This window comes from Oncorhynchus keta, chromosome 27 (assembly GCF_023373465.1).
Source record: "Oncorhynchus keta strain PuntledgeMale-10-30-2019 chromosome 27, Oket_V2, whole genome shotgun sequence".
NCBI classification, from domain to species: domain Eukaryota; kingdom Metazoa; phylum Chordata; class Actinopteri; order Salmoniformes; family Salmonidae; genus Oncorhynchus; species Oncorhynchus keta.
The window spans coordinates 46528677-46544412 of record NC_068447.1 but is presented as its reverse complement, the minus strand read 5'-3'; the positions used below and the strand labels follow the sequence as shown (position 1 = coordinate 46544412).

The 15736-nt window shown below is 42.3% G+C and overlaps 1 protein-coding gene across 4 annotated transcripts in view; it reads left to right on the top strand.

Moving 5' to 3' along the window:
- LOC118360203 (multiple epidermal growth factor-like domains protein 6) overlaps positions 1–15736 on the top strand; it is a 105755-nt gene that overhangs the window by 41607 nt on the left and 48412 nt on the right. For all 4 annotated transcript variants that reach the window (XM_035739455.2, XM_035739452.2, XM_052482555.1 and 1 more), the window contains 2 exons: positions 9540–9665; positions 12335–12466. In XM_035739455.2, the coding sequence (XP_035595348.1) occupies positions 9540–9665; positions 12335–12466 (258 nt within the window). The remainder of the gene's footprint in view (positions 1–9539; positions 9666–12334; positions 12467–15736) is intronic.

Here is a 15736-nt window from a genome sequence, read left to right as displayed (position 1 = left end):
GTCATGCCATTCATCCGCCACCATCACCTCAGCCCCATGTCGCAAGGATCTGTACACAATTCCTGGAAGTTGAAACTGTCCCAGTTCTTCCATGGCCTGCAAACTCACCAGAGTATAACCCATTGAGCATCAAATCAAAATCAAATCACATTTTATTGGTCACATATACATGGTTAGCAGATGTTAATGCGAGTGTAGCGAAATGCTTGTGCTTCTAGTTCCGACCATGCAGTAATGTCTAACAAGTAATCTAACAATTTCACAACAACTACCGTATACACACAAGTGTAAAGGAATGAATAAGAATATGTACATATAAATATATGGATGAGCGATGGCCGAACAGCATAGGCAAGATGCAATAGATGGTATAGAGTACAGTATATACATATGAGATGAGTAATGTAGGGTATGTAAACATTATATAAAGTGGAATTGTTTAAAGTGACTAGTGATACATTTATTACATCCAATTTTTACATAATTAAAAAGTTGCTAGAGTTGAGTCAATATGTTGGCAGCAGCCACTCTATGTTTGTGATGGCTGTTTAACAGTCTGATGTCCTTGAGATAGAAGCTGTTTTTCAGTCTCTCGATCCCAGCTTTGATCCACCTGTACTGACCTCGCCTTCTGGATGATAGTGGGGTGAACAGGCAGTGGCTCGGGTGGTTGTTGTCCTTGATGATCTTTTTGGCCTTCCTGTGACATCAGGTGGTGTAGGTGTCTTGGAGGGCAGGTAGTTTGCCCCCGGTGATGCGTTATGCAGACCTCACTACCTTCTGGATAGCCTTGCGGTTGTGGGCGGAGCAGTTGCCGTACCAGGCGGTAATACAGCCCGACAGGATGCTCTCGATTGTGTATCTGTTAAGGTTTGTGAGTGTTTTTGGGGACAAGCCGGATTTATTCAGCCTCCTGAGGTTGAAGAGGCGCTGTTGTGCCTTCTTCACCACGCTGTCTGCATTTCAGTTTGTCTGTGATATGTATAACGAGGAACCTAAAACGTTCCACCTTCCCCACTACTGTCGATGTGGATAGGGGTGTGCTCCCTCTACTGTTGCCTGAAGTCCACGATCATCTCCTTTGTTTTGTTGACGTTGAGTGTGAGATTTGTCCAGATGGGTTAGGGCAGTGTGCAGTGTGATTGCGATTGCGTCGTCTGTGGACCTATTGGGGCGGTAAGCAAATTGGAGTGGGTCTAGGGTGTCAGGGAGGGTGGAGGTAATATGATCCTTGACTAGTCTCTCAAAGCACTTCATGCTCTGAGGACATGGCTAGGGATGCCGTCTGGGCCGGCACCCTTGAGAGGGTTAACATGTTTAAATGTTTTACTCATGTTGGCTGCGGTGAAGGAGAGTCTGCAGGTTTTGGTAGTGGGCCGTGTTGGTGGCACTGTATTGTCCTCAAAGCGAGCAAAGAAGTTGTTTAGTTTGTCTGGGAGCAAGACATTGGGGTCCGTGACGGGGCTGGTTTACCTTTTGTAGTCCATGATTGACTGTATACCCTGCCACATTCCTCTCGTGTCTGAGCCATTGAATTGCGACTCTACTTTGTCTCTATACTGACGCTTAGCTTGTTTGATTGCCTTGCGGAGGGAATAGCTACACTGTTTGTATTCGGTCATGATTCCGGTCACCTTGCTCTGATTAAAGCAGTGGTTCGCGTTTTCAGTTTTGCGCGAATGCTGCCATCAATCCACGGTTTCTGGTTGGGGACGGATTTAATAGTTGTCGTTGGTAGAACATCACCGATGCACTTGCTAATCAACTCGCTCACCGAATCAGTGTATACATCAATGTTGTTGTTCGACGCTGTCCGGAAGGTATCCCAGTCCACGTGATCGAAGTATTCTTGAAGCGTGGAATTAGTTTCTGTCTATAGGCTGCGAGCAGCGAAATGGTTAGAGTAACAATGATCCAGAATTTTCCCAGACCGGTTCACGCATTCAATTTGCAGATAAAATTTTGCCTCAGGATATGAGGTTTCCAGTTTACATAGAGTCCAATTAAGTTCTTTCAGGGCCGTCTAGGTGTCTGCTTGGGGGGGATGTACACGACTGTGATTATAGTCAAAGATAATTCCCTTGGTAGATAATGCGGTCTGCATTTTATTGTAAGGAATTCTAGGTCAGGTGAACAAAAGGATTTTAGTTCCTGTATGTTGTTATGATTACACCATGACTCGTTAATCATAAGGCATACACCCCGCTCTTCTTCTTACCAGAGAGATGTTTGTTTCTGTCGGCGCGATGCGTGAAGAAACCAGGTGGCTCTACCGACTCTGATAAAGTATCCCGAGTGAGCCATGTTTCCGTGAAACAGAGAATGTTACAAACTCTGATGTCTCTCTGGAAGCAACCCTTGCTCGGATTTCGTCTAAATTGTTGTCAAGAGACTGGATGTTGGCTAGTAGTATTCTCGCTAGCGGTGGGCGATGTGCCTGTTAATGAGCCTGACCAGAAGACCGCTCCGCCCCTTCTGCGGTGCCTTTGTTTTGGGTCGCCTGTTGGGATCCGAACCATTGTCCTGGGTGGTGGACCAAACAGAGAATCCGCTTTGGGAAAGTCGTATTCCTGGTCGTAACGTTGGTAAGTTAACGTTGCTCTTATATCCAATAGTTCCTCCCGGCTGTTTGTAATAAGACTTAATTAAGATGTCCTGGTGTAACAGTGTAAGAAATAATACATAAAAAAAACAATATACTGCGTAGTTTCCTAAGAACGCGAAGCGAGGCGATCATCTCTGTCGACGCCGACAGTCGGCGCATGTTTTGGACGCTCTGGATGGACGAGTACAACAGCGTGTTCCAGTTCCCGCCAATATCCATTAACTTCGCACAGCCATTGAAGAGGAGTGGGACAACATTCCACAGGCCACAATCATCAACCTGATCAACTCTATGCGAAGGAGATGTGTCGCTCTGCATGAGGGAATTGGTGGCCACATCACATACTGACTGGTTTTCTTATCCACGCCCCTACTTTATTTTTAAGGTATCTGTAACCAACAGATCCATGTCTGTATTCCCAGTCATGTGAAATCCATAGGTTCGCTCCTAATGAATGTATTTTAATTGACTGATTTCCTTATATGAACCGTGCTAACAATCTTTGTAATTGGGTCAATTAGAATTTAACAATTTATGAAATAAACTGCAATACCAATTCAATGATTGAAAACAAATTGCATCCATTTTATATGATTTCTCAACAAACTGAAAAGGAGAAGATAACCACTTCCTGAATTTAGTGACTTAAATTCCAAGGGACCCCAACCTTGCACAACACGCACATGCACAGTTTGGACATCCGTCTTTTTTTCCTCATGGTGTTTCTCATGGACCCACACAGTCTTCCACGCACATGGTAGTTCCAGCTCTTTATGAGTTCATACTCTTATTTTAGATGAGTTACTCAACACTGTTCTTCTGTTTCCCTCTCTCTTGCTGTTTGTGCTGAGCAGTTACACAATAATCAACAGGAGGTTGGAGGGGGGAGGGTATTAGCTGCACATCAGGACCTTAATGATTTGAAACAGGTGTGTAAGTGGTTGGGTGGGGGGAAAAAAGCCTGTACACCCTGTAGTCCCCCAGGACAAGAGTCGGAGGCCACTGTATTGGAGCCATTAGGTAAGAACAGAAGTGTACATTAAAGGGTGACATTTTGATCATGGGGAAAAAGGAGAGCTCACTGCAACCCCTGCATCAACAGACAGCACCCCAGCTATAAAACAAAAAATATTTAATAACAATTACAGACAGAAACACCCCAGCTCAAATGAGCCAACCATGTGATTCTCTGCCCAGTCTCCCCTACTACATCATTCTATCATACCAACACGTTAAAACACTTCTCCAGACATTGTCAAAAATCTGATAATTCGCTTACAATGGCTTTTGGTGTATCTGGAACCAGTATGCGTGTGTGTGTGCGTGTGAGAGAGAGAGAGAGACCATGTGGCGGAAGGAGATGCTGGAGATGGTGTGTGCGAGTGGGTCTGGGCAGGTGTGATGTTTTGTATTATGTTGTTGTTTGTATGTGTATGTTCTGTATTGTTTATCAAGTATAATCTTTTAAAAAAACAAAAGACTAAAATGTAAAACATTTGTGTGTGTGTTACACTGCAGTGTTTTGGCCACACTGACAGGCAGCTGTGTGAATGTGTGGGAGTGAGGCTTCTTGACCTCAGAGGGTGATGTTCTCGGAACCGGAGCCATCCTTTGGGTCTGCTTCCTCCATCCATGCCTCCCTCTATCTTTAGTGTCTGGCTTTGGACCTAGCAGGATGGTCATTGTGTGATGGATATACTGGAACTCTGTGGGAGAGAGAAGTGTTTGTGCATTTCCAGACACGCATGCTTGCGTCCATGAGAGTGTGTGTGTGGGGAGGTGAACTTACTGCCTAAGTAACTACTGTTCGTGTCTGAGTGTGTATGTAGCTATGCATGTGTGTGGTTGTGTGTGTGTGTGTGTCCATAAGACGAAAATAACCAGAATAGTTTCACTGAAACACAAAGTTGGCGTTGAGTTGCTTGTCATCTGGAAGCCATGAAGCGACCAGAGCCTTGCATCTGCATTCAATTAGGAACTTTGGGGAATCGTGCCGGGATTTTTTTTTTCTCTCCCTCTCTCCCTCCCCAATTGAATTTGCTTTATTGGCATGATGTAACAATGTACATTTTGCCAAAGCTTACTTTGGATATTTACAAAATGAAAATCATAAGAATCTAAATTGTCAATGGGACAACAATAACCAAGGGTCAAAATAACCATACATTGAACAATAAGCATACAGTAGAGGACATGTGCAGGTTGATTGGTCTGTCAGACTGTTCCTCATCTTATGGCAGGCAGTAATGTAGTGCGCTGCCAACCCACAGCTCTCTGTCCTCCCCCAACAGGACGGGTAGCCTACTCTCATTCGAGAATAGTGTTTCAAATTTGGGGAAATTACACTCTCTAATGGTTATATATTTTTTACATTTTGTCAGGAAATGCAGCTCCGTCTCAGGTTCTGCTGTGGTGCAGTGGTTGTATAGCCTTTCCAATACAGGGAGCCAGGTTTTCCTGTCTACCCGTCTCAATGGCAAGGCTGTGCTCACTGAGCCTGTACTTTGTCAAGGTTTTCTAAGGTTTTGATCAGTAACCATGGTCAAATAGTTTCCCAATAAGCAATGCAGTTTTGTTTTGATTGTGTTGTAATTTGTTTTATTCGGATTGAATCTGGTCCTGAGGCTTCAGTGTGTTAGTAGAACAGGTTTGTGAACTCAGCCCCAGGATCAGCTGGACGAGGGGACTGAGGCTTCAGTGTGTTAGTAGAACAGGTTTGTGAACTCAGCCCCAGGATCAGCTGGATGAGGGGGATCTTTTCTTTGCTCAGCTCTTGGCATTGCAGGGCTTGGTAATGATATGAGAGGGGGTCACTGTATTTTAGGTGTTTCCAGAACTCAATTGCTCTTTTTTTGTTTTTATTATTACTGGATATTGGCCTAATTCTGGCCTGCATGCATTGTTTGTAGTTTTCCTCTGGACATGTAGGAGAATCTTACAGAACTCTGCATGCAGGGTTTACATGGGGTGTTTGTCCCATTTGATGAAATCTTGTTTTGCAAGTGGACCCCACACCTCGCTGCCATAAAGTGAAATTGGTTCAATGACACATTCAATTAGTTTTAGCCAAATTTTAATAGGTATTTCAATTTTAATTTATTTTTTAATGGCGTAGAATTGCCTGCGTGCTTTCTCTCTCAGTTCATTCACTGCCTCATTAAGGTGTCCAGTTGAGCTTATTTTAAACCTAAGTAATTGTAGTGTGTGCAGTATTCTGTATTCTGTGTGCAGTATTCAATTCTACCAATTGAGAACTTTGGTCTAATTCCCTGAGATCTGGAACTTCTCTGGAAAATCATTATTTTACTATTTTTGGGGCTTACTGCCGGGGCCCTGGTCAGGCAGTACTGCTCTAGCAGGTCCAGGCCCTGCTGTAGGCCATGTGCTGTGGGTGACAGCAGGTATAGCTCATCTGTCAAGAGTAGGCATTTAACCTCTGAATTGTTGTGACTAACACCAGGGGCTGAGGATTTTTCTAGAATAGTGGCCAATTCGTTGATGTAAATATTGAAGAGTGCAGGGCTCAGATTGTAACCCTGGCGAATGCCCCGCCCTTGGTTAAAGAATTCTGTTATTTTCTTGCCAATTTTAATGCTGTACATATTCTCAGTATACATTTGATTGAATTATGTCATACGTTTTAGCCCCTACACCACTTTCAATAACTTTGTAGAACAGTCCTGTTTGCCAAATTGAATCAAATGCTTTTTGGAAGTCGATAAAGCAAGCGTATATTTTGGTGGACATGTTTATCTATCAGGATGTGTAGGGTGTAAATATGATCATTCGTGTGATGTTTTGGTATAAATCCAATTTGGCTTTTGCTCAAGACATTGTTCTTATTAAGGAAGTTTTAGAACTCTTCCATGTATAATACTACAGAAACCTTCCCCAGGTTACCGTTCATACAAATGCCTCTGGAATTGTTAGAGTCAAAATTGTCTCCGTTCTTAAAGATTGGAGTTATGAGTCCTTGATTCCAGATGTCAGAGAAATAACCTACACTCAGGATCAAATTAAACAGTTTTGATATAGCCAATTGAAATTTTGCACTAGTGAGTTTGAGCATCTCATTTAGGATGCCATCAGGTCCATATGTTTTTTTTTATTTGAGGACCTGAAGTTTCTTATAGAGCTCCTGGTCAGTAATTGGGGATTTGAATTGTCCTTTATAGCTTTTTCTACTCCATTCAACTTCTCATGAATTTGCCATTGTTCTGTGTTTGTGTCAGTTTGAATGGTGTTGTAGAGTGTTTTAAAATGGGTTGTCCATTTGTCACAATTTTGAATCGCTAATTCCTCGTTCCGATTTTTTTTTTTCAATTTTGCCAGAAGTTGTTTGTTTATGGACTCCTCAATTAGTGTCAGCTGCTTGCTGTTGTACTGTGCTGTTGGGGTTCTGAGTGTACATTTGTAGAGTTTTAAAGTCTCACAATAATGAAGCCGTAATTCACTATTATATGGGTTTCTGTGCTTTTGGTTGGATAGTGTTCTAAGTTTTTTCCTCATAATTTTACAATCATAATTTTACTGCTAGATTGATGCCTTCTTTACTATGAGTGAATGTGGTATCCAGAAAGTTATCTATGTCACGCCCTGACCTGAGATATCTCTGTTTTCTTTATATTTTGGTTAGGTCAGGGTGTGACTAGGGTGGATACGCTAGTTTTTGTATTGTCTAGGGGTTTTGTATTGTCTAGGGGTTTTGTATGTTTATGGTGGCCTGATATGGTTCCCAATCAGAGGCAGCTGTTTATCGTTGTCTCTGATTGGGGATTATATTTAGGTAGCCATTTCCCTTTGGTGTTGTGGGTTCTTGTTCTATCTTTAGTTTCCTGTCTGCACTATTCATATAGCGTCACGGTTCGTTTTGTTGTTTGTTCAGTGTTTCATTCTTTAAATAAAGAAGAATGTACGCATACCATGCTGCATCTTGGTCTCATTCGTATGACGAACATGACAATCTAAGAGTGTTTGGTTATAGGTTGCTTTTTGGTATTCTTCTGTGCTGTTTTGGGCCCATCTGTATGAATTTCTGATGTTGTATAATTTACTGGGCTGTGAATGTGTGGTTGCTTCCATGTCTGTTCTTTTGAGGAACAAGGTCATTTGGCTGTGATCAGACAGAGGTGTTAGTGGCTGGACAGTGAATGAGCTGAGAGAGAAAGGATCAATGTCTGTAATCATATAGTCTACTGTGCTGTGGCCAAGAGGTGAGCAATAGGTGAATCTCCCCAAAGAGTCCCCCTGTAAACTACCATTGACAAAGTACAGACCCAGGCTTCTACAGAGCTGCAACAGATCCCTTCCGTTTTTGTTGATGGTGCTGTCACTGTTGTTTCTATGGGGGAGATGAAGACAGAGACACTATGGCCTGAAATAAAGCTGTCCCCTCGTGTGGTCGTTAGATCAGGGAGTGTTCCTGTGCGAGCATTTGTGTCCCCACAGATGAGCAGTACAAGTTCTTTTTCAGTTTTAACCAAATGTAATATTTATCAATTTTGAGGGGATCAATTAGATTTTGTAGTTTGGATTTGTACCAAATGATCAGTCCTCCAGAGTCTCTGCCTCTATTGACAGAACTGGGTTTTTTGTGATGGCACAATTACCTCTTTGTAGCCTGTGGGACAGTGAGTGACAATGTCAGCCTTACACCATGTCTCCTGCAGAATGATGACGTCAACATCTTTAAGATTTTTATTGAACTCCAGTGCTAAACTCTTCAGTCCAAAGGTTGATGAGTTTAGGCCCTGAATGTCCCACATGCCAACTGATAGTGATTTCATGTTGCAAAAAGAATGAATAGCAGTCAGAAATGTTTGCAGAAAAAAATGTTAGCTGTTATCCTGTTTATCTCACTCTTAACAACTCAATAGTTAGTAGTTATTGTATTTCTGACTGCTATTTTTTCTTTTTGCAACATGAAATCACTATCATATTCATTGAACAAGTAAACTTTTAGTACAATAGGTGTGTGTGTGGTGTGTGTGTGCATGCATGTGTCCGCTGTGTGTGTGTGTTTAGTGCAGATGTATTGGAGGAGATGTTTAATCTCACTCAATCCTACAGGGTTCTCTTGTCCTCTGACGACCTCTGCGTAACTGTGCTGGTCCTGCTGTTGGGCCCTGAGCAATATATTCTCTCTCTCTCTCTCTCTCTCTCTCTCTCTCTCTCTCTCTCTCTCTCTCTCTCTCTCTCTCTCTCTCTCTCTCTCTCTTATATTCAGTCACTTTACTAGAGAGTGCACATTGCTGGTTTCCCATGTACATCAACATTACATATTAAATTGTTTTTGAGGTTTAAAAGAGCTTCTAAAATGGTTAATTTTTCTAATTAGCTGCTGCTCACACGCCACCTCCCTTCACGTTTCCTTCTTTACTCCCCTTGGTGAACCATGATGATGTAGGCTGTTTTTGAACATTACATTGCCAAAGAACATTACATTGCTAATTAGACTGAGTGTATTTGTGTGTTGCCTGTGTTTGATATGCTGCCTACATATGCTGCCTACATGTACAGAAATCTCAGTATCTTTAACCAAATCGGGTTTCCATACAATTGGGTACAGCAGCTGCTCCGTAATTATAATCCATAAAATAATTCACATTTCCTGTTGTGGCAGGATTATTTCCTGCCGTGAGAAACGTGTCAAATGAAGATCCTACGCCTGTAGCAAATGGGTAGTTTCTGGACATGCGGTGCTAGATAGATCCACCTTTCAAGAGAAACTGATGTCGGATAAGCAGATGGTGTCCAACACACAGCCACACATATTTCCTACATGTCAATCCAATCGAAACAAATTCATCCAAATGAGTTCAATTGAGGGCAGCCAAACAGTTGTGTAAGCATAAATGCTTTAGTGTATTTTTCATCTGTATATCATCATACTATCTGTGTGTGTGTGTGTGTGTGTGTGTGTCCTCTCTTACAGACTGCCTGAAGGGGCGCTACGGGGCTGGATGTAACCAATCGTGCCACTGCTCTGGCGCTCCATGTGACAAGGTGACAGGACGGTGCCACTGTCTTGACGGTGTGACTGGACAGCACTGTGAGACTGGTAAGGACGGGAGGCAACATGCTAATAGGGCAGTGGGGAGGAGGAACAGGGATGGTTGGTGGAGTGGTTTCCAATCACTACATCCAAAATATTTGTTATATCGCTGCCTTTTCTCTTGTGTACTACGCAAACATCCAAGGACATTTGTCAGGCACATGGAATCTAGAGTATCAACAGTGCACAACATAGAGCTGTCACAGAAAACCTCAAACTCCAAAAAAAGGAAAACTAGATAGAAGAACCAGTATTCCTAGAACCGGAGCCCATCCTCATCTGGCTGGCCCAGGCATAATGACAAATCCAATAGGAATATCCTGGCATACCGGCATGGAAATATCCCCGTGCAGCAATATCGGCCATGGTCGGCCCTCTTTAAAAGCCCTCTTCAAATCAACATGGGATGGGCTGGCCAGAGACGCTGCAGTATGTGTGTTACATTCAACGATGTGACCGCACATCTCTCTCCAACGGCTAACCATAGTAAAACTATCCAAAAAACATTTTGTGATTCCATCTCTGATGTCTTTCATTCGGGTCCGTTTGAGCCTCTCTTGGACACTGTTGTGAATACGAGCTCCTTGGAGGAGGAGATGGAACTGAGTCTGGCGGTTTTAGAGAGAAGTGAGTGCTTAAGTTCCACACTTGCTTGTGTCCCAAATGGTACCCTATTACCTAGTGCACTATGTGCCAGGGCTCTGCCATTTGGGATGCATCGAGTGTCTTTACTCAACCTTGTTCACTTCTGGCTGAGGTCAACTTGAACCCGAAAGAAACATCACAGAAAATGATGGGGCAGCTAAAGCATTGGAGCATCATTGACTGTTTCGCAGGAAGAGATGTGTCACAATATGGACCCATAAAAACAATGTTAACAAAAAAAGGCTTGTGCACCCATTACAATACACATGTGAGTGAGAGAGAGAGAGAGAGAGATCAAGAGTATTTGTTGTCAGAAAACCCCTCTGTAGAGAGTTATCAGCGGCAACCCACCAACATTCAAGCCCCCTTGAGGTGCTGCCATAGAGTTACATTAGAAGTCATTGACCACAGATAAAATGACGTCAAATCGCGTTATATCTACAGTAGCTTTGATTGATCATGTCAACATCATATTTTCAAACTCTTTGCTAGCAAGCTAGCAGTCATCATCATCAAGTTGACAATCTACTGGCAAATGCTTTTTAATCCTTGTCATATGAAGAGAAATAATGAAGAGAAATTATAGATAAAACGTATCGGTGCTCATCGGCCAAATTCAACGAGTGATTTGGAAGGAATTAGTGGCTAACCGCAAGCATTGCAAAGCAATCACTAGCCTGCTATTCAGTGGATTGGCTGTGTGGTCCCAAGCCTGGGTTTAAGAGTCGCTTTTCCAAGCTTAAAATGCTAAACATTTCACATTGTCAATCCAGCATGATTTCTGCCCCGCTCAAAGCCACTTAACTCGGAACTGGGAAATCTGACTTCAGTGAGTTCAAGACAACTGGGAACTCGGGGGAGAAAAAACGAGCTCCGACTGGGGAAAATACGTTTTGAACGTTCATCCAACTCATCTAAGTCGGGAACTCGGGCCTCTTTCTAGAGCTACAACCTGAAGATCACTGACGTCATCATGATTCGTTTTTTTTTTCTGAGTTTCCAATTGTCTTGAAAGCACCATAAATCCAGAGAATGCCAGATTGATTACAAAGTTTGATGACAAAATTTGCCCACGAAGGACCGTCGCGCCACCTTCCTGTTCAAGTGAGCACAGCACAACAAGGGAAATCCAAAAATGTATTGTATGCTGCTGCATAAATTATGTAATATGCCAGGGAGATATGCAAACTCTAGCCGATAACCTGTTTTAGAGAAATATAATTATAAAATATTGTAAGAGCTTTCATTGTCTGCTTGTATGCCCCTTTATTTATCCTACAATTATGACTTGGTGTACAAGGGAGAATACTGTATGAATGGCCCATGTTTTGAATTCTGTCGCTGTACATTTCAAAAGTGCTGAACAAATAGTTACATTGACTACAGTACGTCCGTCCGAGCTCGCTCATTAATGTCTTAATCAAAATTGCGCATTGACTCTTGTCCGCTTGTAGCCCCTTATGCCATATTTTGTACATCTCAATTGTCAGAAGAAACCACTTTTGTTTAGGCAAGTCAGCCATATCAGCTATGTTTTTTTAAAGGCAGTAAATGAGGCTGAACGAACTGTTTCGCTGCCAGACAAGGTTCCGCTGATAGCCAGGTGTAGTATTGGTAAGGTGTTGGGACTCTGTTGGGACAGCTTTATGTTGGCCCTTACAGTTTGTAGGCACCATTTGTCACCATTATAGTGCAATTCATGTATTGCTTAGTGTTATGTTGTGTAATGGCTTTGCTGGCATGCATTCCACACCAATACATTTATTTTGCCTCAACAACATTTAGATGCTAGAATCGTCACTGCAAGTTATACATATTTTAAAACAGCTCTTTATCAAATTTGATTTTCATAGAAGACATGAGAAACACTACTATGTTCATTCTTTCGCCATGGAACACTGGTCAGAATAATAATGCTTAAAAGTATTAGCCCCATATGGAGAATAGAACAATTAATTCACCTTGTAGTCTTTCTCTCTCTCTCACACACTTTTTCTCTCTCACTCTCTCTCTGTCTGTTTGTTTGTTAGAGTGTGAGGAGGGTCGATGGGGTGTGGGCTGCTCAGGCTCCTGTCCTGACTGTCAGAACGGGGGAGTGTGTGACAAACACAATGGAACGTGCCGTTGCCAACCTGGATACATGGGCACCCTTTGTCAGAGTGGTGAGAGACACACGTGCACACACACACTAGTTACCACTCCTCAGACTTAGTATAATTGTAGAGGTGGGGGAAAAAATGTATACAGTGGAGTATCGCATTTTCATTTTTGATAATTTAATATTGATACTGTGACCAAGTATCAATTAGTAAAAATAAATAACTAATATAACAAAAATATTAATATTTTTTGCTAAGTTGTTAAGTTAGTCAGCTTTAGCTGTGCTCAAGGTATTTCTCAGCCTATAGCTTGTTCTCAATGTTCTAAATGGTGTGCCAATATGTTTTGAGAACTTACAGTGCCTTAGGAAAGTATTCTGATCCCTTGAATTTTGTTATGGTTCAGCCTTATTCTAAAATGGATTAAATAAATAAAAATCCTCAGCAATCTACACACAATTCACAATCATGACAAAGTGAAAACAGGTTTTTAGAAATGTTAGTAAATGTATAAACAGAAATACCTTATTTACATAAGCATTCAGACCCTTTGCAATGAGACTTGAAATTGAGCATCCTGTTTCCATTGATCATCCTTAAGATGTTTCTGCAACTTGATTGGAGTCCATCTGTGGTAAATTCAATTGATTGGACATGATTTCGAATGTCACACACCTGTCTATATAAGGTCCCACAGTTGACAATGCATGTCAGAGCAAGCCATGAGGTCGATGGAATTGTCCGTAGTGTTCTGAGACAGTATTGTGTCGGGGCACAGATCTGGGGAAGGGTACAAAAAATGTCTGCAGCATTGAAGGTCCCTAAGAACACAGTGGTCTCCATCATTCTTAAATGGAAGAAGTTTGGAACCACCAAGACTCTTCCTAGAGCTGGCCGCCCGGCCAAACTGAGCAATCGGGGGAGAAGGGCCTTGGTCAGGGAGGTGACAAAGAACCCGGTGGTCACTCTGACAGAGCTCCAGAGTTCCTCTGTGGAGATGGGAGAACCGTCCAGAAGGACAACCATCTCTGCAGCACTCCCCAAAGCAGGCCTTTATGGTAGAGTGGCCAGACGGAAGCCACTCCTTAGTAAAGGCACATAATCTCTGGTATGATGAAACCAAGATTGAACTCTTTGGCCTGAATGCCAAGGGTCACGTCTCGAGGAAACATGGGACCATCCATATGGTGAAGCATGGTGGTGGCAGTATCATGCTGTGAGGATGTTTTTCAGCGACATTGACTGGGAGGCTAGTCAAGATCAAGGCAAAGATGAACGGAGCAAAGTACAGAGAGATCCTTAATGAAAACCTGCTACAGAGTGCTCAGGACCTCAGATTGTGGTGACGGTTTACCTTCTAACAGGAAAACGACCCTAAGCACACAGCCAAGACAACGCAGGAGTGGCTTCGGGACAAATCTCTGAATGTCCTTGAGTGGCACAGCCAGAGCCCGGGCTTGAACCCAATCTAACATCTCTGGAGAGACCTGAAAATAGCTGTGCAGCAACGCTCCCCATCCAATCTGACAGAGCTCGAGAGGATCTGCAGAGAAGAATTGGAGAAACTCCCCAAATAAAGGTGTGTCAAGTTTGTAGTGTCATAATCAAGAAGACTCGAGGCTGTAGTTGCTGCCAAAGGTGCTTCAACAAAGTACTGAGTAAGGGGTCTGAATACTTACAGTTGAAGTCGGAAGTTTACATACGCTTAGGTTGGATTCGTTAACTCGTTTTTGGCAAATAGTTTTGGCAAGTCGTTTAGGACATCTACTTTGTGCATGACACAAGTAATTTTTCCAAGAATTGTTTAGACAGATTATATGACTTATAATTCACTATATCACAATTCCAGTGGGTCAGAAGTTTACATACACTAACTTGACTGTGCCTTTAAACAGCTTGGAAAATTCCAGAAAATTATGTCATGGCTTTAGAAGCTTGTGATAGGCGAATTGACATCATTTGAGTCAATTTGAGGTGTACCTGTGGATGTATTTCAAGGCCTACCTTCAAACACAGTGCCTATTTGCTTGGCATCATGGGAAAATCAAAAGAAGTCAGCCAAGACTTCAAAAAAATAATTGTAGACCTCCATAATTCTGGTTCATCCTTGGGAGCAATTTCCAAATGTCTGAAGGTACCATGTTCATCTGTACAAACAATAGTACGCAAGTATAAACACCATGGGACCACGCAGCCTTCATAACGCTCAGGATAGAGATGCCTTGTGTCTCCTAGAGATGAACGTACTTTGGTGCTAAAAGAGCAAATCAATCCCAGAACAACAGCAAAGGACCTTGTGAAGATGCTGGAGGAAACGGGTACAAAAGTATCTATATCTGCAGTAAAACAAGTCCTATATTGACATAACCTGAAAGTCCGCTCAGCAAGGAAGAACCCACTGCTCCAAAACCGCCATTAAAAAAAGCCAGGCTACGTTTTGCAACTGCACATTGTGACAAACATTGTACATTTTGGAGAAATTTCCTCTGCTCTGATGAAACAAAAATAGAACTGTTTGGCCATAATGACCATCGTTATGTTTGGAGGAAAAAGGGGGAGGCTTGCAAGCCGAAGAACACCATCCCAACGGTGAAGCACGGGGGTGGCAGCATCATTTTGTGGGGGTGCTTTGCTGCAGGAGGGTCTGGTGCACTTCACAAAATAGATGACATCATGAGGCGTGAAAATTATGTGGATATATTGAGGCAACATCTCAAGACATCAGTCAGGGAGTTAAAGCTTGGTCGCAAATGTGTCTTCCAAATGGACAATGACCCCAAGCATACTTCCAAAGTTGTGGCAAAATGGCTTAAGGACAACAGTCAAGGTATTGGAGTGGCCCTCACAAAGCCCTAACCTCAAACCTATAGAAGATTTGTGGGCAGAACTGAAAAAGTGTGTGTAAGCAAGGAGGCCTACAAACCTGAATCAGTTCCACCAGCTCTGTCAGGAGGAATGGGCCAAAATTCAGCCAACTCATTGTGAGAAGTTTGTGGAAGGCTAGCCGAAACGTTTGACCCAAGTACTAAATACTAATTGAGTGTATGTAAACTTCTGACCCATTGGGAATGTGATGAAAGAAATAAAAGCTGAAATAAATCATTCTCTCTGCTATTATTCTGACATTTAACATTCTTAAAATAAATTGGTGATCCTAACTGACCTAAAACAGGGATTTTTTTACTAGGATTAAATGTCAGGAATTGTGAATAATTGAGATTAAATGAATTTGGCTAAGGTGTATGTAAACTTACGATTTAAAATGTATGTAATTGTGATATTTCATTTTTAATTTTTTTACATTTAAATAAATTAGCACAACAAAACTTTAAA